The sequence below is a fragment of the Drosophila albomicans genome, chromosome 2L, assembly GCF_009650485.2.
Source record: "Drosophila albomicans strain 15112-1751.03 chromosome 2L, ASM965048v2, whole genome shotgun sequence".
In the NCBI taxonomy this organism is placed as follows: Eukaryota; Metazoa; Arthropoda; class Insecta; order Diptera; family Drosophilidae; genus Drosophila; species Drosophila albomicans.
In genome coordinates this window covers 29,603,775-29,630,458 of record NC_047628.2, presented here as the reverse complement: position 1 = coordinate 29,630,458, position 26,684 = coordinate 29,603,775, and the positions used below count along the sequence as shown (strand labels likewise).

General features: G+C 41.4%; 2 protein-coding genes across 3 annotated transcripts; one reads left to right on the top strand and one right to left on the bottom strand.

The window, feature by feature from the left end:
* Positions 1–2: 2 nt before the first annotated feature.
* LOC117566113 (mediator of RNA polymerase II transcription subunit 15) lies at positions 3–26,610 on the bottom strand. Its single transcript, XM_034245583.2, has 8 exons — positions 26,342–26,610; positions 25,604–26,264; positions 24,406–25,132; positions 24,206–24,348; positions 22,621–24,148; positions 1,615–1,666; positions 1,428–1,486; positions 3–1,113 (listed from the first exon to the last, which is right to left on the bottom strand). The coding sequence occupies exons 1-5, from the start codon at positions 26,392–26,394 to the stop codon at positions 23,579–23,581; spliced, it is 2,154 nt and encodes a 717-aa protein (XP_034101474.1). The 5' UTR covers positions 26,395–26,610; the 3' UTR covers positions 3–1,113; positions 1,428–1,486; positions 1,615–1,666; positions 22,621–23,578.
* On the top strand, positions 18,901–22,508 carry LOC117566114 (Krueppel-like factor 10). Of its 2 annotated transcripts, none has more exons than XM_052001931.1 (2): positions 18,901–19,268; positions 20,582–22,508. In XM_052001931.1, the coding sequence occupies exons 1-2, from the start codon at positions 19,197–19,199 to the stop codon at positions 21,839–21,841; spliced, it is 1,332 nt and encodes a 443-aa protein (XP_051857891.1). In that variant the 5' UTR covers positions 18,901–19,196; the 3' UTR covers positions 21,842–22,508. The 2 variants fall into 2 exon arrangements, with proteins under 2 accessions (XP_051857891.1, XP_034101476.1); XM_034245585.2 differs by having other exon boundaries at positions 20,561–22,508.
* Positions 26,611–26,684: the final 74 nt, after the last annotated feature.

The following is a 26,684-nucleotide window of genomic DNA, read 5'->3' as shown; positions in this document are numbered from 1 at the left end:
CACACAATCCACACACACGATACGCGATACACGAGAGATTTCCAGATTTCCAATTCGAATTGGAATGCAACGCATGCAGTTATTAAATATCAATATTTAATAATTATTCTCTGATTACAATTATTCTGTGTGACCTTTTAGCGTACATTCAATTTTTAATTAATTTTTAACGAGGCGCGCGACGATCGCGAGCAAACTACACACACACACTCAAAACTCACGTAACGTAATCGGAAACGGAATCAGATTGGCATCGCTCTGATTGGAATACCGCACATCAATTGAGATCTTATTCCATGCTGATTAGCAATTGTTACTACTTATTGTTGTTGTTTTTATTGTCGCTTTTGCTGATGTCGCGTGTTGCTCTTAAAAGCGTCGCTGCTGAAGGTGACGACGATGATGATGACGGCGTCGGCGTAGCGTGCTTTTAACGTGTCGAAAACGAGACGAGTCGTGACGTGAGACGTGACGTTGTTGCTTTCTTTTGCGTAGCGTGGGCGAGCGACGTCCGAACAGTGCAAAGTCTTGCTCACAACTGAATTCTGCTGCCGCTGTCGTCGTCGTTGCTGCTGCTGCGCTGCTTCGTTGGAGCCAACTGCCGAAAGCTCCACGTCGTGTCGGCAGCATAAAACCGGTGGCGTCGCTACTGAGGCAGCGGCAGAGAATTGCTTTACACCCGATTCCCGATTGCGCGCGCACTCTCACAGCTTTTCCATTTTGTTTTTACTTTATTTTTCATTGCGACGCGCGCTTTGCCGTCTGTTTCGCAGCATGATAAGAATCAAAACAAAAAGCCGAAACCCGACGCATGTTTCTCACGCACTTACACCATATTTTCACTTGCCTTCACTCTAGACGTTCGTCAAGGACTTGCAACTTGTACGTTGCCATTTTCAACACTTGCAACCACATTGTTTATTGTTAATTTCATTTTTAATTCAATTTTCTAATTGACACCTGCAAGTGTGACACTACACAAAAAAAAAAGTAATTTGCACGCAGCTGTTCGCAAATTCCGTGTGACCGCATGCTGCAATACGATGAAAAATATACCAGCTGAGGAGCTTATAGTTTACATTGGCGCCATATTTTGAACATCGTCCATTTTTACTGCGTAATAGAAAACATAAATATTTAAAAATAATAGAAAGTAGCATTAATAAAATTTATATTGTTAATATACAAATAAATGTTTTACGAAATGTGCAAAATAATGGCCAATATTACATGTATCGATTGTCAATACAAGATGTGCAAAATACCACGGCCGAGAGCTATCGATTGGCACACATCGTACGTATCGATTGTCAATAGCATAATGGTTGGCAACGCTGAATTGGTAGTTGACAACACGTTGGATATTTATGAAATCCCGGCATACTTTTAGGGGCTACATTTTCCGAACAATTAATTAATTTACTTACTTAATATCGATGTTGTTGCTATATTGATTCCCTCTTGTTGTAGATTTTGCCACGTTAATCTATAGAAAAATGAAAATGTTTGGATTTCATGAGTAAGAATTTTCGACTTGTCAACCGGCATATTGAATTAATAATATGCGGCATACTTTGGGGCGCGTCATTTAAATATATAGATTAATTTGCTTACTTATAGCATTATTTTATCGGAAGATCTCGCCATGTTAACGACCTCTGCGAATCTGTAAAAAAAAGAAACACAAATTAAAAATGGGTTTTAATTAATTAAATAATAAACAACTATGTTGATATGCATTTCATGGCATGAAAGCAAAGTGCAAGTTACAAAAAATGAAGCATACTTTTGGGCGTCAATTTTAATTGAGTGTTAATTTTTCTTTAGCAGTTACTTCATAAAATGATGCATACTTTCAGGCGCTTATTTTAATTGACTAATTTTTTCAATTTACAATTAGCAATTAATTAAGACATTATTTATAGTGTTCTAATCCAAACCAATAGCAAATTTATATTTGCTAAAAATATATATTTGACTTTGACCCGAGCTAGAGCATCTGCCGTTGTGCTTGGCGCATTTCGACTACACATTTTATTCGCATTTGGGTCTTTTTTATTTTGGGTGGCTTTTTTTGTCTTCTAATTTGCACCTATTGCATTTTAATGGAAATTTTTGCGCTTTGCATTGGACGCTCATAGATTTGAAAAATGCTGACAGCACCGGAAATGAAATGCTTCCTCTCGCCAGGACAACTCGACGGGGGAAAAAAGGCCATTTAGTTTGGTAGGAAGAGGTTGAATTGGAAGTTATGCATGGGCAATAAATATAAAAGAGAAAATGTGCACAATAATCCGTGCTAACATATTGCGCAGCTGATTAGCCAACGGTTAGCATAAGTCGAGAGACTTTCCCCCCTCGACACTTTTAGCTGTGGTCATTTGGCTAATGAAAGATTCACAGCGTTGGCCTTCGCTTCGGTTATTCCTCTCGCCAGAGTTGCCACCAACTTTTCAGTTGTAGGCGTTGTGAAGATTTTTGAAGATTCCCTTATTCCATTGTTCAACTTTGCTTATAAACGACATTCGCCCAAAAACCTATAAATACCTGTATCTGTAGCTGCTTTTGTAAATGTATCTGCATCTGCATATGTATCTGTCACTGTATCTGTATCTGTAGCGTAATCATAGTGCATTACACCCGCAGGCAACTTCCAGGTCAAGCAACTTCCTCAGCGCGGTCAGCGAGGCCAACGAAAAAACGAAAAAAACGAAAAAAAAAAACAGCAACACAACAAAATTTAATGTTGTATCTTTGGGAATATCATTGACCCAAGGGTGCAGTTACCTTGTGTCGCTGCTGCTGTGGCGAGAGTTGCTCCTGTCAGTCAATTGTGTGTGCGTTTTTATTATTTTGTGTTTTATTTGCGCTGTCGCAGCATTGGCCGAGTGCATTGAACCGAACCGCTCTGGCAGCCCTCGCTTTGCCTGCTGCCTGCTGCCGTTAACCTTGTTTGCCAGACAGACAGACTCTAGTCACACTCTCTCAATCTCATTCTCAATCTCGATTTCGATCTCGATCTTAAACTTCATCCCAATCCCAGTCATAACAACAGGCAGCACACACGCCCCGTTAGTAAACAGATCATCATCATCATCATCGTCTTCATGAGAAGCTGCGCTTGATGATGATCATTAACGTTGTTGTCATCAGGCGGCTGCATAAATTAAAAGTGCTGATGAAATTTGCCAGATTCGTCGCATAAGCAGCCGCAGCAGCAGACAAACAAACAAATCGAGCCAAGCGTAATGCAAAAAAAGCCTGGCCAAAAAGACAGTTTCCCAAAGCCAGCAACTGCGATCGGCAATCAACAGAAATTATGCATTTTATTTTTACCCACTTTGTTGTCTCTGTCTCACTCTCTGCCCCCTCCTTCTCGCTCTCTTTGTGCCGTTACATGACGGCGAATGCAACGCCCACAAAATGTTCGCTTTGCTTTTGCTTTGGCTCAAAGTCCAGTTGGCCAAGCGCCCTGCGATCATCTCTCATTGCCTTTCTGCGCTATTTTTAAACCAACAACAACTAAGCAAAAAATCAATGCAATAGATCTCGCTCTCTCTCTCTCCTCTCTCACTCTTTCTATGCCCCACTTTGCACTCTCTTCGCCTTCGACAGTCGCTAATTAAGTGTGGGGCAGCTGCCATTGCGGTAGGTTCGTTTTTTGGCGCACGCTGCGTATGATCAATCAGTGTGTTCCTCTCTCTCTGTGAGCATATCACGCATACGACCCCACAGCCAATAACAATGGCAACTTTGAGGCCCTTTCGCTTATCTAGCTGGCAACGTTTAAAAGTAAACGCCGCTATTTTTAGCACAATCAAATAAGCTGATGAAATACTCAACACTCGGGCCAATTTATGGCGTTTTAAACATTTAAAACGTATTCGCAACACAACACGAGAAGAGCTCGAACACCAGAAGAAGCCACAGCAGCAGCAACAACAATATGTTAACTGGTTTTTTTGGCCAACTCTGCTAGCTTGGCTCTTGTTTTTTTATATTTTTCTCTTTTTAGGGTATTGTGTTTAATCAAGGTCAGCATTGAATGCTTGCACAAGCATTAAACAAGCCACAACACAAATCTGGCTAATTGCAGCAAAGGGACAATGATTAGTGGAGGATTAAAAGCTATATTTAATGGAAATTTCGTAAGGAGAAATCACGAGAACTTTATTGTAGAATAAATTGTAGCTAATTAAATGAATTGCGTGCAATACTAGATTGAATTAATTAAATAAATGAATCAATTTGCATTTATGCTTTGTGCAAAAAGAAATTAGCAAACTATTTTACGACTAACTTTAATTTAGAGCTGCGCTAAGATTATTTTGAAGTTATGCTTATTGGAAAGGGAACCACAAGACAATAAAATCATCATAAGTAATTTTCAGCTGAAAACTTATCTTAACTTATTTAAGAAATACTTTTGTATGGGCAAAAACGCCTAATTACTATAGATTTTAGTTGCTTTGGCTGACAATCTGGTATATTTTACACTCTATGGTATATTTTGAAAGTAGTACTATATAGAAATACTAAATATAGCCTTTGGTATATTTTTCAGTATTATTGCCGTATATTAATTCGGTATATTTTCAAATTAATATCGCACTCTCGAGCGCACTTGGTTTTCTTACTTGTTAATAATATATTTTTAATTTATAATTAATTATTTAATATATAATTAATTACAATTATAATCATTCGCCTGCTAAACTGTATTAAAACGATTTTCAGCATTTTTGCGCACGATCTTTGGGATTTGAATTTCAAACATATTCTGAATTATGTTAAGTTTTCGCTAAAAGGATTATTAACTTTCTTATATACTTTAATATTGTGTTTATCTCAAACACACTCCGAACTACAAGAGAACTTTCTTTTTGCTTTTTACCCCTCCCTCAATATTTTGTAAGCATAAATACATTATTTTTACAAGCTATATTAAAATATGCTGAAGTAGAAAACTTTCATGACTCTTTGATTATCATCTAAATTCACCTACTCTAATCAAATATTCAAATTTATGAAAAGTGCTCCACATAAATCAAATTGAAAGTGAGTTATCAATCTTGAGCAGCAGAAATGTTCCAGAATATTTCGCATTCATGTTTGAAGTTGTTTATTATGCTGGCTGGTTGGGCTCAAGTACTTGCCTCAGCACTTGTCTTCGCTCCCGCGATCGTTGATAACCTTCAGTTGTTGCTCGCAGTTCGCAGCTCGCATCATTCATGCTACACATGTTGTGCCTCGCTTTGCTCGCTCCCCTTGAGAAGTCATTGGGAAGCGGAACAGAACTCTTTCTAATCTAAAGTCTGCTAACTAAAGTAATTGTTATCCTTTCGTTTCTTTTGTTGATAATTTGCTATATCTATCTTGACCTTCTGATGTCCTAATTTGAAGCACTCGCCACACGCGTGTTTGGACTTTTCCCCCTGGCCCACTTGAGTAATCGAAAGTGCTGATCGATCTAAGTAAAAATGCGCAAATCATGGTGGGGATCACTTTCCTTTCCTTTTTGTGCTGCTCTAAAGTATCGCAACTGCAACTGATCGCACAGTGATCATTATTCAGCGATCACCTTCACCTGCTGGCCAACTAACTGGAATAATTCGTTTTTCCCCTCTCTCTCCATTGATCGTTGATCGTCGATCGCTGATCGATTGCGCGCACTCGCTTACGATCTATTTCCGATTTTGTGCGTTGCCCATGCCAGAGCATGACATCATTTCAAAGTTCAATTCAACTTTTTCACTTTTTGCCAGCTCAGCCAAGAGAGTTTTAAGGTTGTCGATTAACTGAGTTGTTGTCGAGTTATTGCTGTTCAGCTGATACTGTGACGACCGGCCTGCTTTACATTTTACACTCATCGCGAGGGAGACAGCGATACAGAGCGAAAGAGACAGAGACGGAGTAAAAGAGAGCGGCGTTTATTGTAGAGGGCATTTGTCTGGGGGCTTCAGGGTCTGCGGCTGGTTCAACGTATCGTGAATTTGCGCGTTGACCTTTTAGTTGCTCGACTTGTTGTTTATTTGCTGTCTCTCATTGCTGCTTCCTCGTCGTCGTTGTCCTTGCCAAGTGCCAACGCCTCGTATGCGTGTTGAATGTTTAAGCTGAACTCAGTTAAAGGGGGAGAATGAAAGAAGGGGGAAAGGGAGGCAACTCTATGTTTGCGGATCATCCGATCGGATTTATGAGCAGAAAAAATGCCGCCACCCCACACAGAAGTTCACAATCACGATGCCAAAATGTGCGAATCAATGTTAATTTTCTGCTTGCTTTATTTTCGTTTAGTTTTTTCCACTCTGGACTCTGCCTTCTGCACGCTTTGCTCGTAAAAAACAACAACAAATGCATCAACCACAACAACAACAACAGCAACAACAACGTAATAAATAAATAAATATAATAAAAATCTGGTATCTTCAATTTTTAATTATTTGTTTATGGAAACGCGTCGCGAGCTGCTAAAAATAAATAAATAGGCGACTCGATTTCTGCTCGTGCTGCGCCCCAAACAAAGAAATTAACCCGAGTAGCAACGACTAGCCAATACCCTGTAATTGTGAAAATGCTAGCAATGAATGTTAAGTTCGTTTAAGAAGCTTAAAAGTCTGTTCAACTCTGCTAGCAACTACAGCCGGGTATTGAACACAAGTAATAAGCTACAGTGGAGTGTACTCGACTATGAAATACCCGCTACACATTTTGAATAAACGTAAAACTGTTCGGTATACCACAAAAATACTGAAAATATACCAATGGATGTATTTGGTATATTGTTTCTTTTATACTCCAAGAAAAAAATACTGAAATGTATCAAAGGCTATATTTGGTATATAGTACTACCCTCAAAATATACCACACTGTCCAAAATATACCAAATTGTTAGCGAAAAAAAACTTCTACAATTTTTATCTGATCACAATCAAATTTTCAGGAATCATAAAGTCTTATTTTATCAAAAATCGCGACTGTAGCTTAAAAATGGCGCTTGTTATTCGATTTTTGTCGAAGTAGGCGTGTCAACAATTTGAAACAATCTTTATCTTGCTGTCGAAAAGGAATTATAGCTCTATCTCTTATTGTCAGACGGACATAGCTATATCATTTCGGCTGTTGACGCTGATCAAGAATATATATACTTTATTGACTTAGGCATACCTGCTTTTGTCTATTACACACATTTCCTGGAGGCACAAAGCTATAATACCCTTCTACCCTCTTGGGTAGCGGGTATAACAATATGAAAATGTGCTAAATTGTTGCTGCCAGCTTCTTTTCTTCCGCCTCCCCTCGAAGATCGCATCGGAGATGATCTGTGCACGCCACACGTCCATGCACAATTCTCTCTCTCTCTCTCTGTTTCTCAGAGGGGAGCGAGGAGTCGGAGCAACTGCTGTCGGCAGATAAGTCGATCGGCGCTTTCAATTGAATTTAATCTAAGTCAGCGACTTTGTACTTGCTTCAATTGTTCATGTAATTGTTGTTGTTGCTTTTGTTGTTGCTTCTGTCTCCGCTGTCTATAAATAAATGCCAATATATATTTTTTGGTCAACGTTGCTCAATTGATTCCATGACTTTGACAATGGTCATTTAGTCAATGTTGACTCCCAATTTTGGAATTCCACGCTGCAAGTTTAGCGATGGGAGAAACCTCAACTCAATCTAACGACAATTGAAAGGGGAATCGGAGATTTCCTGGGGAAACCAGTTAAAGTTCTTACTGGGAAATTTATCTACTACGAGGAATAGTTATACATCGTTATATCATAGCTTAAAAAACAACCAAAGCTGTTCTCATGCTTTAGCTTAATATTAAATTTAATATGCTGTTTGTGTTGCTTTGTTATTTTCTGAATTAACTGAAATGAATAGCAGTTTACTTTAAATCACAAATATTTCATTTACTATGTACTAGAGTTGAAGCACTAATCATTTTGATCATTTAAATTAACTGAAAAAAGTTGACTTTATATCATTAATATATAAAATTTAATACTTTAGTTAAAGCACTATTCATTATCTTTGTGTAAATTAAAAGAAATATTATTTAAGCTATTAAGCTTAATAAAACAAAAAGTGCTGACGCACTTTGTCTCTTAAAGAAGAAATATTACGATTGAACATGCAACATTGCCAAGCAACGAATTAATTATAATTAAAATTTAAAAGCGCTGCTTTTGAAATATAAACTAAATGTTGACACGTTCAACTTATTTATCACTTATTATAGTTAAGCTGAGAGAAACCTTCATAATAGTTTCGTTGCCAATTCTTGATATAGATCGAAGCTAATTGAATTAGAAGTTAAAGTTACTAAACATGTTTAATTGATAAACAAGTTCTTTCCAGTTTGAATAGAGAAACTATAATTATAAATTACAAATTAACGTACGATTAATTTCATTCTAATTCTACCAATCAAAGCAGTTTCAGATTAAAGATCGACTAATTGAATTATAAATCTAACCAGAAATTAATGTAGAATTTTAAAAGATTGCATATCAATCAATGACTATAAATAATTATTAAGTAAATATAATATTAAAATTCGCTGTGCAAGTTGAAGTCTTTAAAAATGCGTAAAATATTTAAAGTTCTTTTCACTTTACACAGTGTTACTAGAAAATATAAACAAAAAACTAATTGAATTATAAATCAAGTTTGCTTCTTTCCCTCGTTCAAATATTAATATAACTATAATTTGAAGTGGAACTAATTGAATTCCAACTCAAGAACTCAATTAAACTTTAAGAACTTTCTTTCTCAACTGTTAATAAAAACATTTTAATGTATAATTTATATCAATTATCAATGTTGTTTAGTGAAGTTCTAGACTATAAAAATTGGTAAATTGATTTAAAGTTATTTGCACTTCAAACAGAGAAACCATTAATAAAGATTACAATTTAATGTACAACTAAATCAATTGCAAATCAAGGACTTGCTTGCCCCAATTAAACAGTAATTGCGACAACTAATTAAAGTGTAATTAATTGAATTAAAAGTCACGCTGCCATCTCAAATCAGCAGCAGCAACAGTATCAATATCAAAAGAAGGGAATGTGCTGGACACTCGATGAGTGCGTGGATACGACGAGTAATCACTTCAAGCCGTTGACGGCGATAACACTCGACACTCGCACTCATATTCACACGCACCCATGCACTCACACTCATACTCATACTCAAACTCGTGAATACATTCGCAACGATCGTCACATGCGGTAACATTCGTCACAGACACAACTGAAATATATCGACTAAGCTCGCCCACTTGGGCGCAAACAATGTCAACAACAACAACAACAAACACACAGAAATAGCAACAACAATAGCAACAACAATAGCAATAACAATAACAATTGACTAGGTGAGTTGGGAATGCGCACTTGGGTTGTTTCCATTGTTATGTTTGTGTCGAGCAACGAGCCTCCTAAGGGCGCCATAAACAGCAACTACAACAACAACAATTAGAACACAGACAGCAACAACAATAGCGACAACGACAACTACAACGACAACGAAAATAATAAATCAACACTTGCGAGGGACAGTTATCGACCCAAAACCCCAAACGAGGCCAATATCAAGCAACGCCCCGAAACTGTCAATCGCGTTCACATCTCGCTCACAGCGCACACAACATGGCGTATACGTCATGTGGTAGCTGCTATCCAAATAAACCCAAGATAAGCCAGCCAGTCAGCAGTGCGATAAACTAACCAATAACAGTCTAGATAACTACTGATGACTGATCAGTCGATTGATTCACTTACTGACTGATTGACCTTTAACGTAAGTGATTGACTGACATGAATTACATGAATTAGTTTGAGTCAATCAAAGTAAGTCTGATGCACAACTGATGATTACTAAATTTTGATTGATTATGATTGACTTACAACTTGTATGCTTGATTGCCTTACTACCTGACAGCGTTAAAAGACTGACTAATAAGCTGATTTGTTGACTGAGTCAATCACTGATATGTGACTGCTTATGATTGACTTACAACTGTTGCTTGATTGACCTCACTGACAAACTTCCCAATTGTATGAGTTACTAACTGAGTCAATCAAACTCATTCTGATGCACAATTGAAGATTAACTTACTGAGTTTGGATTTATGACTATATGTATGATTGACTTACAATTGCGTGTTTTGATTCGTTTACTACCTGGCAAGCTGTCTAATTTCATTGACTAATTATTGACTGAGTCACTTAACTTCATTCTGATGCACAACTAAAAATAGTTAATCTATATTAAATTTTGTAATTTTTTTTAACTATATAAATGACTTGCAACTGCTGGGTTGATTGATTTAATGTCTAGCTGACCCACAGACTGCCTGACTGAACTGCTGACTGGCAAACTGATTGATTTGATTGACTTACAAACTGCTAAGACTGCTTTATACATAAATTTACTGCATGATTGACATACTAAAAGTGTGATTAACTACAGCATTGTTGACTGACGGCCCAAATACATGACTTATTGATGAACAACAGATTTCTCTGGCATACTGACTATCTGATTGAACTCCAGCTATTACTGAGTCAATCAAAGTCAATCTTTACCATTAGACCAACTGATTGACTGAATAATTGACAAACTGCCTATGATTGATGACAGATTGAGTTACTCATATGTTAAGTTTTGGACTGTATGTTTAAAAAACTGTCAGACTGACTCTGATTCATTGCTGATTGACTGACTGATTTTCAATTTTTGACTGACAGCTGATTGATAGACTTGCCCACGCGGCAATTTGCTAAATTCTACACATCCGTGTTGAAAATTGTTCACGCCTTATATAAGAAACCTTCTAAAACCAAATGATGCCAGCAGCAGTTGCTTGTGACTTGTTTTTTTTTTATTTATTTTGTTAGTCGCATGACTCATGCTGATTTATTTCACAACTAAATAATACATATTCCTCAAGATTAATCATCTCAACTCATCTCAAGCGAGTCGAGTGCGCACTGAGCACAAAAGTTGTTGTTTTTTTTCTTTCCTACTAATAGTTTTTCTTTAATAAATCAACAAGTATCTTCAAATAATGCGAAAAGTTTCAACTTTGTTTATCGTAATGCCTTGAATATTCACTGACTTTCATTGCATTCCAATAGTTTGATTGGGTTTTTTCTTGAAAAAGGGGGAACAACTTTAAAAATAGGTAAACAAATTTAAATTTAAAATAATACAAAGAATAACTTGCATAATTAATGACACACTTCGATTCAGAAAAGCTTTGAATAAAAGAAATGCCATTTGCATTAAAATAGTTTCATTTGACACACGAATCTAAAATTAAATTCTTGGCTATTTAAACTAATAAATCATAACCTTATGAAATTCGATTGAAGATTAACAAAAATTACGTTCAAAGTCTATGAACTTGTTCGATAGGAAGCGAAGAGGGGAAATTGAAAAAAAAAACCACAGACAATTTAGCAAACATATTAAACAGTCTAAGCCCTAAATGTTTAAAAATAGATTTCTATTTATATAAATGATAATGATAATTTACAGTGATAAAGAAAAAACAGACATCAGCTAACTAGAGAATGATCAGAGCTTGAAGAAAACTCGGGACACAAAACAAAAGTAAACAGCTTTGTTAGCTGTGTTATGTAAATGCGAAAAACATCGTCTAGCAGCTTTTTAGATTATAAATCAGTGAAGCAGAGACAAATATACACTAATAAGTCAATTGAATTTCTTCAATTAAGTAAATAGAGTAAGGTCTTGGTTTAATTTATGAAATGGACTCTGCACACTCAGAGTTTATCAATCATTAAAGGAAATAAACGGAAGGCAAATCGCGGACTAATCTTAAAAAGCAAACATTGTATTAATTTCCATAGTAAGTCAATCAGCAATCAGCAATCAATCAAGCAATCAAGCACCTGCTCGGCAATCACAGATAGAGCGACTCATTCACAAGTAGCTCAGGGACAAAAAGCGAATGTCACGCAGAGTTCACGCCCACAAGTGAAACTGCAAACTGCAAATAAACAAATTCCCCGCTCTACGAACGAAAATTGAAGGTGCCATTGACCATTGATCAATCCATTGAGAGCTGGCGTACAGTCATATCAAATGGCAAACGCAATCGCAATCGCAACCGCAATCGGAATCGCAATCGACGCGACTTCGAGTAATCGAGAGTGTGGGAAAGGGGGCGAGATAAGCGATAAGCGAGCGACGTTCACGTTCCGGCCGCGATAACCGAAGCTAGCCAAGGGGCCACGCCTCAAACCTCAATTTCAATCGTAATCAGAAAGCTGACCAATCTGACCATGCGCCAGCCAGCTGGCTGAATCCGAGTCTGAGGCTGAGTTCCTCGTTATCGCCCATAGGGTTACACTCTCAAGTCGTTTGGCCTTTGTCGGCCCCACAGACAGACAACGGGATGGACCGTAATAAACAGACGAACAGACGGACGGACGGACAGACAGACGGATGGACTATCCGGCGGGCGGGCGGACCACACGGACAGCAGCTGTTAAGCATGGCGCACGTCATGCAAATTTGTGAATAACGCAATAACTTGGCGTCTTCGCTCACGCTGTACGCGCTTAATCTACACTCAGAGAAAAAGTTGGCATTTAAATGAAGAGGAATATGAAATGGTCTTAAAATATATTCGATTACATTCTTACATTATGAAAAGATGAAAGAAAGATGAAATGGTCTTACAATATATAATATTATATCAAATTCTTACATTATGAAAATTTAATGCATTCCCCAACAAAATCATATTTGTTTAAATTTCATTCTTCAAATATTGAAATTTCACTTAATTTAATTAGTTCTTTAAAATGCATTTCATTATTTCTTGTTCTTTAAATATTGATACATATACTACTTAAGAATTTAAAAATACAATCTTTTCTTACTTTTTGAATTATGAATTTAAGAATTTCAATTTCTTTCCAAAGCATCTCAAATATTTCTATTATTTTATACTAAAAATCTAATTTACTTTAAGAATTTCTTCTTTTTTAAACAATTGTATTTTATTATATATCACATAAACAAAAATTGTTAAATTGTTAATTCAGAATAAATAATCTAATAATAATTTCCGTTTTGTTTTGAGTTCAATTTAAGTTGAATACGAATCGCTTTGAATATATGTATCTCTCTGTGTATTTATGTTCACTCTCTGTCTCCCTCTCTCTGTGTCGCTCTCCCTCTCACACTCTTTCTCTATTGCTCTCAGTGCTCTCTGTTTGCTGTTCACGTTGAGTTCACGTGCCAAAACGACAACACGACGACAACGACAACGACAACGACGACGACCTCGTCATAGAGAACCGTTCGCTATCCGTCTATTGATCTATCCCCATCGTATCTGGCTAATCCCCCATCCGCCCGCTGACACCTCTCTCTCTCCCTCTCTGGATTTATTTTTGTTTGTGCCATATATTTTATTGTTATTTGCGGCACATCAACAACAATTGCTACTACTCACGATTCCCCACGATGATGACGACGACAACGAAGCTGATGAAGATGATGATGATGATGATGAGCTAAAGACTCACGATGATAGGCAACTGCCATTGCCCCATTAAGGCATTGTGTTAATGGCGAACCGGTTCAGGGACAGTCACAGACAGACTGCCTCCTCTTCCTTGCCATGGACGACAAGACAACTTTCAAGTTCAGATGGAACATTTGGCAAGGGCAGGAACTGGGCCAAGGTCAGGCGGCCAGAATAAATAAAGAGAACACATCCATCGCACCTCAGGTAGAGGGGAATAAGCTCTGCCAAGGCGATCAGAACAGCAACAACAACAACAACGAAAAGATGTTTCAGATGCTGCTTCTGCTGGGGATTATATGACAATGCTTCGACCTCGAGTCGAGAGCAGGGAACTGGGCCTTGAGGCTATCGTAAATTTCCATTGGGAACTCTCCGACGAAGGTCACCACTTGGTTCTCTCCCTCGATGCGGTCTGTTTACATTCCGATTTAACCGAAACTGAAGTCAAGTTCTCATCAGAGTTCTCTCCCAAAAAGCAACGCGTTAGGCGGCACGTAGGCCGGAACAAAAGCCAAACGCATCGCAGACGAGGCGAGATGAACTAAAACGAGAGATGAGGAGTTGAGGGAGAGGGATTAGTTTGGGCAACCGCCACCCAATTAATGTTTTGTAAGCGACAAAAAAAAGAAAACAACTATTACAACGCAATGGAAACTTTTCTAGTATTTAAGGTGTGGTCACCTCATAGAACAGAACGATGTTTAACGATCTGCCGAGAGTTGAATACATTTAGCAGCGAATGTGTGGAGAAGAAACTGGAAGTAAAAGATAAAATATCTTATCGAGGGGAACTACAGAATACAATGCGGTTCTTCTAGATTAAGATACAAGAGACTGCAGAAAAAAGCTAAAAATTTGCTGAAATCTGACTGGGAAAAAGCTTTAAGATTAGTTAAGGTTCATCTAGCTTTCTTATCTAGCTAAAGTTCAACATTGTTTCGCACCTTTTAAAGATGTCACCAGGCACATAAAGGCAAAGATTAAAGTTAAGCTAAGATCAGCATTAATCTTATCGAGAAGTTGAAATGATATAGAGAGATAGTTAGTTGTAAGATAGTACAGTTGCAGAAATATTATCGATAAGGAAGATTGCCGTCATAAACTAATTTGTTATTGAGTGACTCGCACTTTTCTTTTAGTAATTAGAGTGTAATTTATTTCAACAATATTGTACAGTAGTTTCCTCCAATTTTCAACAAATTTCGAACTGAACTAAAGTGAAATACTTTCAGGAAACGTGATGTCTGCTCATATAACCTAAAGATCCAGCTAAGCAAACAAAATACAGACGTACAATAAACAAATATGATAATAGAGTAAGGAAACTGTCAGAATGGATTTATCTTATCGAAAGATGTGTGATAGATACAGATATAACTATATATATAGCACAATCAAACAATATTCAGCAGGTTAAGGAAACTCTATTTCCGATAATATAATCGCAATATGCTTAATATAATGAGAACTGGACGCTAAGTAGGTTACGACTACAACAGATACTGAATGTTTATGGTAAATCTTTATCTTTCGCAAGACATAAGCACACAAAGTGCTTATAGATACAGATACATGTGCTGAGGGAACTCTCAGCACGAGTATTATAAATGTATCAGACAATCTGCGAGAGAGGGGCGGAAAGGGGAGGGGGCCAGGGCCAACCAAAAGCTCAATCTATCTATCTGTATCTTGGCTATCGCTCGACAAATTGATTTGTAGCGCTTATTTAATTTATAATTTCGCTAAACGAAATTTCATTTGGTTTATTGGGCCTCAGGTAACGCCACCTTAAAAAACAAACAAACAACAGGCCCATCGAGAGAGCAGTAGGGGGAAAGAGTGGAGGGGGGTTAGTTGCATTGTCACGAGTTTGACGACGATGGGCACGAGCTGTGACGTCATGGAGGCAAATTTTCAGATGCTTTTTTTTATGATTTTTTCGCTTTTGCTTGGCGCGTGTGAAGCAAAAGCGAGGCAAAGACAAGTTCAGGGGTTTTACCCAAAAAACCCTCTGCAAGCCCCTCTTCACTCCCCCCGCCCACCACGTGGATTCGCAAGTGAATGCCAAGAAAAATTGAAAATTTGCACAGCCCAACAAAATAAACATGTACGAGTATAAAAATACGAAAATGTGAAAATGAAAAGCGAAATGTGAATGACTTGAATGAAAATTGAAAATTGAAAACGGGAATGGGAATGAAATAGAAAATTGGTTGCCGAGTCAAATTATAGCAATCTAGCATAGCGTAGCACAGAGCATATCTGCAGATGGGTTGTTTACCACTCTGAGCACTCGTTGGCTTCATGCTCCGGACATTGGGCGATGGGCGATCAGCTGACGTCACGCTCACCTGTGATTGACGTACGCGAGCAACGCCTCTGAGTATCGAATGGAAAAAGACAAAAACCACACTCCAACAAACACTCACACATATGCATACACTCTCACATTTGACGCAGCTTAGGGGCAAGCTCATTAATAAAGCATTTGCAAAGGCCTTGAACCCAGACTCGAAGGCCCTTCGACGTCATTGGCCGCTATCTTTGCTGCTTCTTCTTTTTGTGTGACCTTTGTGCGCGCAACAGGAGAAATGGCTGGCTGTGACGTCACACGCGCACAACAGGCTCACAGGCTCAGAGCCTGGCGACGTAACATTTCATTCAGGTTACGTCAAAGCAGCGCTCTCTCTCTGTCGCCTACGCTCTCTCCCACGCACACACTCCCACTCTACAGAGTGTACTCGCTCTCTCTCTCTCCCAGTCTGGCAACTCTACGCGCTGCTGCTACTGCTGCTGACTGAGGCCTACGTGCACTAAGGAAGGTGCGTGCGTGGGCACGTGGACTATGTGTGGCAGTTGTTGTTGGGTGGTGGCCACAGGGTGGCTCAAGGGTAGTTCGGGCGCGTGGGCTGTGCTGTGCTCGCTGCGTAGGTGGCCGCCAAATGCATGTCAAGGCGACAAGCGTACAAAGAAAGTCCCGCACTGAACTTGAACTGCTGCGGCTGTAGCCTGGAACCGGAATTCTTGCTAATTTTAGATGCCCCCTCGCAATGCTGATTAAATTGAAACGTATTTATGAACATAGCTCAAGGCAAATAAATACACACACACACCAATACATGCAGGCACATACTGTACTTTAGTGTGCTCATACTACGTAGTACGAAGTAATGTGTATGGGTGGGGCGCACCTCCTCTCTCTTTTGGCAATGGGGTAGGCTTGAATTGCGCGTTTCGCACTTTTCGCACCTATTGCACTATGTGCAGCGTCCCTCTTACACGCCCACGCATCCACATTACACATTTACAATTGTATGCGTGCGTGTTTCTGTGTGTGAACTGCACTTGAGTTCCGCACACAAAAATTCATACACGAATTTCAATTCCGTTTCCAATAACAAACAAAACACGCAGTCAGCAAGCAAAGCAAACGAGCGAGCGAGCAAGCAAGCAACAAACACTCACTCTCCTCTCACACACAGCCGCTTGGCACAGTCATGCACGTAAATAGAGAAACAGAGACACGCCGCCTGCTGCTGACGTCGCTTTGCCGTCCTCCCCGCTCGCCTACGACGGCCCCAACGTAGCAGGCGAGTATCAACAAATGTTCACGTGAACATCATGAGGTCAACGCGTGATACACAGTATGATAATTCACAGACGGAGGCGCACACAAGCACACACACATACACAAATACTCTCTCAGCAGAAAAGTCGCGCGTGTTTTGTATGGCGTGCTAGTTTCGGTTTCGCTCATCGTTGTCGTTGGCTCTCATTCACTCCTCTTGTCATTGTTGTTGTTGCGCAAGAGTAATAGTCACAGCTGTTTGACGTTGCTCTCTCGCTTCCACATTTTGGCTCTCTGACGACGATTTGCTGTGTTGTGAGTGGCACGAGCCCCTTTTTGCTTCAGAAACTGTTACGGACTTGCGGCCAGCGTTGCCAGCCACAAATTGCAAATGCTGCCATTTCATTAAACGTCTGTTAATTGCGAATATAAAATTCTAAGTGGGACTAATTAGACGACATATCCTCCCTTGTTGTGAAATTCTAATTGGAACTCGATTAGAGTCGATCTGTTTTGCATCTGGCAATGCTCTCTCACACATCTCATCTGTTGAGCGCTGCAGTGCCCCAAACAAACACACACACACGTATACTCGGGCTTTGCCCATTAATAAAATCTGTCTGCGTCTGGGCATTATTTCGAATGTTAGCTGCCCCTTTTGCCAGACGACGATCTAATGTGAATACAAATATATGCAAATATATGCAGTTTAGCCGATTTTAATGCTCTTCCATGTGCCTGTCTGGCCATTGGCCATTCCAAGTACGAGCCTGTTTTTTTGAGACTTTGCTTGTCTCGATGCGAAAAAAGCGCTTAATCACGAACTTCCGTAGCAACAAATGCGTCAGCTTCGAGTCTCAGCATTAGCTTCAGCTTCAGCTCCAGCTTCAATCAATGGCCAGGCCTCAAACTTAAGACTCAGCCATGGCTTCGGGGTGTGTCTATGGGTGCTTGTCTCTCTCTATCTCCCTCTCTCTGTCTATCTCACAGTTGCCTTTGCTGTGCACGCTCCATGTGCATGAACAGCAGCTATGAATAGATAGCCCCATTGGAATTTTGTATTTCCCCCTCAAGCGCACACACCACACACCCTGTGGCCGTCAAACACAGCGAGGTAAACAGCTGATGACGTCCATGCGTTCGTTACGTGGTCTGCATGCTTGCCTGTGTTCGTGTGTGTGTGTGCGTGTCTCTCTTTTATTCTGCCTCTCTCTCACGCTGTCTTCTTCTTGAGCCCTGCGTGGGCACAGACCTGACCTTTTACCGCCTAAACGGCCCCACGCTTCTAGTGAATGTCAGGCAAACGCGGGGGCGAAGAATGTACATCAAGTATCGCTGCCTGCTGCTGCCCACGTTTTCAATGCCTGACACAAGGTAGAAAAGAGACGCGGGGAACACAAAAAAGAGGCTATGCAGGCAGAAGCAGGCACCAGCGAACCGATTCGTGTCCTCTTGTCGAACTTCGGCGAAGCTTCGGCTTGGCTTCGATTTGCTTCGGCTCGGTTCCATTGCACTGGTTGCTTCGCCGCCACCGTCGATGACGATTTTGACTCCTCTCTTTCTCCACCTTCCCCCAGTAAGTCTGTTGTAGTATCGTGGGTTGCCCACTTACAAGTGATTACGTCGGCAGCATGCGCTCCCCTCTCACACTCTCTCACGCGCAGTGTGTGTGTGTATGGATGCGTGTGTATGTGTGTGCGCTGCTGGCGCTGCGACTGCGACTGCGATGGTCTGGTGGAAGCTCGCTGTCTGAATGTTGTTCATTCGTCTGTTGAATTCTGAACGCTTCGGTTCGCTTACTCGGGCTCTCCAAAAGTAGCACCACAAAATAAAGCAAAAAGTGAAAAGCTCCACAATAAAATAAACTTGTGTAAATCAAAAAGTGTTAAGTGTTAACCACAAAAGCAAGTGATAAGGCCCTGAAGAGGCGCCCCTAAACAGTGAAAGAGAGATACTTAAGAGTATAGTCGAGCAAAAGACAAGAAAAACAGTGCAACAAAGTGCAACAAAATATACATCAAGTATATACTACATATTATAAAAAAAATTAATCACACAATGGATATGGATACATTGTTGCTGCCATCGCCGCCTGCAACGCCCCCGCTGCGGGATAATCAAGTGGAAAACGTAAGTCCAGAGAGCAAGAGCAGCGAATGTGACTCAGAACCTCAAAGAGATTGACCTACAAAGTGTTTACGACTAAATGAGTAGTTCATTGTGTGTGTGAATGCAGTGCAAACTAATTAAAATTAAATGCGAAAAATGCAGTACTGCAGCAGCATTCCCGCATTTTTCGTGCCCCCAGACAGAGGAGACTGTGAATGCGACGCCTTCGCTTTTGACAAATCACGCAACAAAAAAAATACATGGCATGGCAAGGCAAGCCATTAAGTGTATTGCCGCTCGCTTGCACTCGCCGCGTTTCTAAAAACAAAAGTTGCCCATCTCGCTCCCACTTGTCTAAGGCAATGCGATCACGCAGTCAGCATGCTTTCACGTGAACACCGCATGCACAGCGAGTGATACAAACACACACACACAAACACACGCCACCAGGGCGAACATTGGACTCCACAGCCAAGTGTGTGTGTCGTAGTTATTTGCCCGCCCGCTTGTTGTTGCTAGCGCACAGAGAGCGAGAGCGCGTTTTTAAAGAGAGCGCGTCATGTTGACGTAGTTAGTCAAGAGAGCAAACTTTGTTTGAGAACACATTCTTAGTTGCGTATCTAAGTGTGCGTGTGTGTGTGTGCGTATGAAGGTGAGTTGCCAATTAGAAACGGCAAAGCGGCAAAAGCACAACAAAAAAACAAACAGTGCCAAGCCCCGAGCCGACGAGCTCATAAAAAAATATGTCACATTTTTTGGGTTTTTGCTTATCTCAGCAAACAAACAAACAATTCACACACACACAATCGCACGCACTAGGGGAGAAGGCAACGTGCCGAGCCCATAAAAAAATTTCAACGTTCGCTTTTACGAGTGACGGCCACCTGAAGCGTCGCTGCTTGCAGCGCTGCTCGCCAGCATAAATTGTGTTGTCTGCTTTTAGGCGGGTGCGTAAAATGTTTTCCCAAAAATTTCAATGAACTTTTACTCATTATTTATGTATATGGCCAATAGCCGCAAACGGCTTTGGCAAGTTCAAAAAACTGGCGTAAAATGCCAGTCAAAATTTCGACGAGCATTGAACTCACAGTTGGGTTAAGGTTAAAAGTGAACGGCCTTGTCACCAAGTCAACATTAACCCGTCGACGCCCGCACACACAATTAGCGCATATTTATCTCTCTCGGATAAGTTATTGTAGGTCAGACTCGGACAGGGAAAAGTGAATGTAAAAAGGCTGATGAACTGGGCGGGATTATTGAACCCATTGAACTCTCTTATTAACTGCCCCTTTCTCCTCTCCGGTTAATTGCAGGTCGCCAAGGACAAACAACAGGTCAACGAGAATCTGCTCAAGGCCAAACTAAAGCTGGTGGCGAATCAAAAGTGCCACAAGAATGGCGGCATCATCACACCCAATCCATCGGACACGGAGGACGATGCCACAGATGCATCGCCACCAAGCAAAAAGGCGCGTCTGGAGCAGCCAGCTGCCACATTGACGCCGCCACCGGAGAAGCTGAAGGAGGAACAGGAGCAGGAACAGGATGCGGCACAGCGTGTCAGCGTCATTATGCGCGTCAACAGCGTTGGCACCGTCAGCTCCTCCAACGAGCAGAACAGTTCCAGCTCCAGCTCCGACCCCAACTCCAGTTCCATCTCATCCACAAGCACAACGAGCGGCGCCTTCAACACACCCATTGCCGATGATTATCCCGAGGAGAATGTCTGGCGCAACCTCAAGTACAAAATGAATCGCAAGCGTGCCGCCGAGGTGGCATTGCCCGCTCCCGCACCCGCACCCGCTCCACAGATTGCCAACTCGACGCCAGCGGAACAACCAACAATGTCAGTTCCCGCTCCAGCTCCAGTTCCCACTCCCATAACACAACTCTACATTGCACCTGCTTCGCCTACAGCCCAGCTGCTGCTCCTCAGCACGGTTGCCGCTCAGGCACAACCCAATTCTCTGCTCTCCGCCGCCGCATCCTCTTCCTCCCCCGTTGTCGAGTGTCCCGCTTCACCTGGCAAACGGATCACCGCAGCCCAAGCAGCAGCAACCCGCAGCAGGATCTACGAGTGCAGCTTCCCCGATTGTGGCAAGAACTACTTCAAGAGCAGCCATCTCAAGGCGCATCAACGCGTCCACACCGGGGAGCGTCCCTTCATCTGCAAGTGGGACAACTGCGACAAGCGATTCTCGCGCTCCGACGAGCTCTCGCGGCACAAGCGCACACACACAGGCGAGAAGAAGTTCCAGTGCGGCGTCTGCCAGAAGAAATTCATGCGCAGCGATCATCTGTCGAAGCACGTGAAGCGTCACAACAAGGACAAAGCGAATGGTGTCAATCGGAACGTTGCTGTTGCCAGCTCAGCATCTTCGCCCGCCTCCGTCTCCGCCTCCATTGCAGCCAATCTCTGCGAGCCAACGCTGCAGCTGCGCGCCATCGCGCCAGCGAGTCCCATGCAGAGCTGCTCCCAATCCTCCTCCTCATCATCGTCCTCATCGAGTGGAAGTCTGCAGCTCTACAGCGCGCAGGATTTGCTGCGATTGCAGCAACAGGCGACTAGCTTCGTGGGCAGCTTTGTGCGATAGAAGACACACAGAGGGAGCGACAGAGAGAGAGAGAGAGAGAGAGACAACGAGAGAGAAAACTACTCTCAGCCATAGTCCCCAATCTCATTGCGACAGTATCATCAGCCCAGTCACAAAAACCACACAAAACACAAAACTAAAGAAATCCCAAAACCCATTCGGCTGGTGTAGTCCTTAAGTCGTTAAGTTAAGCAGCTAGTTATCTTGTCGTTATTGTTATCGCTATATATCTTTATCTATATATAATTTGTGCATATATCAAGCTCATATTCAATATCCCTGTCGCTGTGGGATTCATTCATCCCATTCCAACACAACAACAACACAGCACCTTAGTCTAGACTATAGAACTCTGATAACACCTCTAACTATATATATATATACATGCGCATCTACATCTATCCGATATACAAGTATATAGCTACAACATCTGTGATATTTAAGTTTTTTTCTTAACTATTTTCTATTGTACAATACTATATAATATAATATTAGATATCGCTCGTAAATCTTTCCTAAACACAACTGTTTTGAATTAAGTCAACAAATTGTATTTATTGCATGGAAACACGCATGTGGAAAACGCCTGGAAAATATGGACAACAAACCAAGTCCAAATCTCTCAAGATACAACAACAAAAAGAAAAAAATATGAAAATATATTTTCCATATAATAATTGAAACCAAGTCTATCAATTGGGTGGGACGATGCGAAGATGTGGGGCGTTAAAGACGTTCAAATAATGATGTTAAGGAAATAATATGGAAAATGAGCTTACCGAAAATGATAAAGCTGAATGGTTAAAAGATGAATTCCTTTTCTTGAAGTGTAATATGGGGATTGTGCAAGAGATGAATTCCTTAACAAGGGATTGTGTGAGAGATTCCTTAATAACTCCAGAATTGTTAAACAAATTTGGGACTGCTACCACTCAGGAACTAATTCACTATGTTTGAAACTTTTGGGTTAAAATAATATTCCTTAAAGAACTCCTGGATTGTTATTTAAAGGGATGAATCCCTTTACTTCTAATAACATTTTTGGATTAAAAGGTTTAATGTTATAGGCACACAGTGTTATACTTTGTTATACGTTTAAAAGATTAATTTGTTCAGCATTCAGGAACTCCCGAGTTGGTATGAATTTTGTTCAGTAAAATTTGGGGGAAGGTCTTGGATTGATTGGAATTCGAATTCTTTTAAATTCAACTGGTAAATTGATTTTGATTTCTTCAGAAATGGGGATATTAATTCCTTTAAGTGTCTGCTACAATCAGGAACTGGTAAATTGATTTTGATTTGATTAAGTTCTTGATGCGATTTCTAGATGAATTGTTTCTGGGCTGCTAATAATCTGGAACTACGGCTTGATTGTCCTACTGTTCTTCAGGAACTGTTGAATTAATACACCATAAGAAGATCCTAGATGAATTTCTGCTACTAATCTGGAACTATTGCTTGATTGTTGTTCAGGAGCTGTTGGATTAATACACCATCAGAAGGTCCTATTAATGTAATAAATAAATTCCTGGATATCTCCTTATATTCGTCCAACGCTGTCGGTGTTTTTGAGCATACATAATGTGTATTTTCAGTTGAGAAACTCCATGCGGATTTCAATATATTCCAATTATATATATAAGGGATAAGCAATTTAGAGTAGATGTGTAGTCTATAATGACAGAGAGATCCTCGCCATACTCCTCTATAAGTACGTGGAATACGGAGATTCGCGATTTAAACACCCAACAAGGCGCTCAGCTCGCAAATGGGTCGCGGCTTCGATTGAGGCGAGCACGCTTGACGCACAGCCATCTCCCAGGTGTCCAGCAGATGTGACAGCGAATAGTTCCTCGGCAGCTTGGACATGCGCGCGACCAGCGCCTGTTGCACCATTTGCAGAAAAGGCGTGGCCGAGTATTCCTGCTCGGTGAGCGAACAATCCGGCGACTGGAAGGGATACTCTTCGGGCACGCTAACGCTCACGGGCGGCACGCTGGGCAATCGCTTGTCGTCGAGACAGCAGATCAATCGAATTGCTTTGTTGTTGTTCTGCGCTGTGGTGTCCAACTTCACCTTGAACTTGCTGTCGAGCCGAGCGATTTCGCCTTGCAGCACATACGGCACGTCCTGATCAAAGGGCGAGCTCTTGTCCTCGAGACGCGGTCGCTTGGCTGGCACCGGAGCACAGATATCGGTGCCAAAGAGCAGCTCGAGTGTGGGACGAAAAGTGCGATGCAGCGTGTGATTGGCCAGCGGACTCTGCAGCGTTGTGTTGATGACTTCGAGTAGCGGATTCGAAGATTTCTGTAAAAGAAGTTGAGTATTAAAGAGAAAGAAGTGGGGAAAAGTTGTTCAACTTACGCCAAACTGCTGACCGGAGTAAGAGCACAGATCCATCTTCTCCAGCGCCTTCTCGCACTTGAGCAGCGTGTCCAATTGCACGCGTTGCGTTGGATTGCACAAGATCTCGAGCAGCTTGCTCATCTTGGTCATCTTCTCGACATCTGCGAAAGAAGAGAGCTTATTAATTGTGTTCCTTAAGGTGTATTTAATCTACTTACTGGCTCCATCATTGCTGATCTTGCCCAGCATACGCTTCAGCGGCTCAATGTACTTGGTCAGCTGCTTGTATTTCTCGCGATATAGCGCCTCCTCTTGGGGATTGAACGGACTGTTACCAGTCACCTGGCCGGGGGTATTGATCGATGCACTCGGTGACTGCTGACGAATGTTGCGCTGCGAGTTCGGCATCATCATTTGCGGACTCGACTGCGGCACAAGCGCCGGACTTGGTATCATTTGAGGTGTTGGCATTTGTGGAGTTGGCGGTTGTTGTGTGGGCGTTTGGTTGCCCACCAATTGCTGTTGTTGCTGCACTTGTTGTTGCTGTTGCTGCTGCTGCTGTTGTTGTTGTTGCTGCTGCTGTTGTTGTTGCAATTGCTGCAGTTGCTGCAACTGTTGCGGATCCGCTGGCGAGGGACTTGAGCGCATAAACGGCTGCTGCTGTTGCTGCTGTCCACCGCCAACAACACCACCTCGATTGTTGGGAAACATTTGCGGTGTCTGCCCCATGGGTCCCATGTTGGGCTTTTGCTGCATGTTCGGCGCCATGTTCACGTTCATGCCGCCCATGGGATTCACAGCGTTCAGCGGCAGCCCAGCTGGACCGCCCACCTGTTGCTGTGGACCCGCCGGACCGCCCACCACGTTGTGCTGCTGCTGCTGTTGCATGTTTGAGGGCATGCCCTGCATGCCTTGCTGCAGACGCATCATGGGATTCATGCCCAGCTGCAAAAAGAGTAAACAGAGAGGAATTATTATATGTTCTATAAACTTTACATGGTAATGATTAGATTTAGATTATCGATAATACAAATTATATATAGCATTACAATTTGACTACATTACGTTACATTTCATACATCATAAAAATCATTAAGTTATTATATCACACAAATTACATGGCAATGGTTATTTGCATCTTAAATGCTTTTCCTTAGTTGTCTTTATTAATTTTTAACCAATAATCCTTGAGTTTTTTTTTTTTACTTTTCGTCTAAAACATCTCGTTTTTTTTTCTTGATATTAATCTGTTTAAGTAAAAAAGGATAAATTTTAATGAACTTTTTGTAATACAAAACGCGTTTACTTGACAAATTCACTTTCTAATAAAGTAGTCATTACTAGTAACTAAATGCATATACTCAAATATAATCATTACTGAACAACAAACAATATTAATCAATCATTTATACTCACCACCATGGGCGACATTTGGCCTGGTCCAGTGGGTCCGCTGTTGGGTCCCGGTCCCACCATTTGGTTGGGCACAATGCCTTGCTGTCCCTGCCCTTGAACACCTGGTCCTGGGCCCATGGCATTCATGGGTCCGCCGGGTCCGTTGCCCGCGCCCATTTGCTGCACTTGCACCATCTGCTGTGGCAACTGGCCGCGTATATTGGGCATGGGTTGCATCTGCTGTTGCTGCTGCCCGGGACGCTGCTGGTTGAGTGATTGCAGCAAATTTGAGGCGGTACCTGGGCCAACAGGGCCGCCAGCCACCATTTGATTAGGTACCTGCGGTGCACCAGACATCGGCATCAGCTGCGGATTACGATTGCCTTGGCTGGCCAACGTCTGCAGCGCGTTCAACGGATCTTGCATGATGTTCTGCTGACCCATTTCAGCATTGGGCGGCGGCGGTTGCTGTTGCTGCAGCTGTTGTTGCTGCTGTTGTTGTTGCTGCTGCTGCTGTTGTTGCTGAGCTGACTTGCGCTGAGACATGTCCTTGTAGTGCATGAAGAGTTTGGCCACCAGGCCCAAATACTCATCCTTGTTGCGAGACTTGCGGAAAATGTGACTCTCCATGACGCTGGCATTCTTGTTCGGCTCACTGCCGCCTTGGGGTATCAAATCATGGCTGCCAAGGAGGAAAAACACCAAACACCACAAATCAAAACAAGCCACTTTATAAAAAACTTTAATTACGCTACTCACATCTTGGAAATCACATTCTGACGAAAGTTTTGACTCTGCCACTCTTCAGTCATCTTGAAATTCGTTAGTAAAACAATACAACTGTACTCTTAACACTTTTATCACAAATAATTTGCGGAGAATGCACGCGTCACTTTGCAATAAAAATTTTCTACTTATGCTGTGATTCGATAACCAGCTGTGTATATCGATTTCACTGAAACGATTTCTGGCAACGCCACACACAGCTGTTGCTAGGTACGGTCGGCTGGTCACATCGTCTATTGTGAACTTCCAACAGCTGCGACCACCTGTTGAAGGAAAATACAATAATCAATTATTTAAACGCTGTTTAGAGATATAT

Bases quoted from the DNA above. Each gene is read 5' to 3' on its own strand.
- LOC117566114 (XM_034245585.2), top strand. From the start codon at position 19,197: ATGGATATGGATACATTGTTGCTGCCATCGCCGCCTGCAACGCCCCCG. The intron at 19,269-20,560 runs GTAAGTCCAGAG...GGTTAATTGCAG, and splicing joins GGGATAATCAAGTGGAAAAC to GTCGCCAAGGACAAACAACA.
- LOC117566113 (XM_034245583.2), bottom strand. From the start codon at position 26,394: ATGACTGAAGAGTGGCAGAGTCAAAACTTTCGTCAGAATGTGATTTCC. The intron at 25,133-25,603 runs GTGAGTATAAAT...CTCTTTTTGCAG, and splicing joins GCCAAATGTCGCCCATGGTG to CTGGGCATGAATCCCATGAT. The intron at 24,349-24,405 runs GTAAGTAGATTA...CTTCTTTCGCAG, and splicing joins GATCAGCAATGATGGAGCCA to ATGTCGAGAAGATGACCAAG.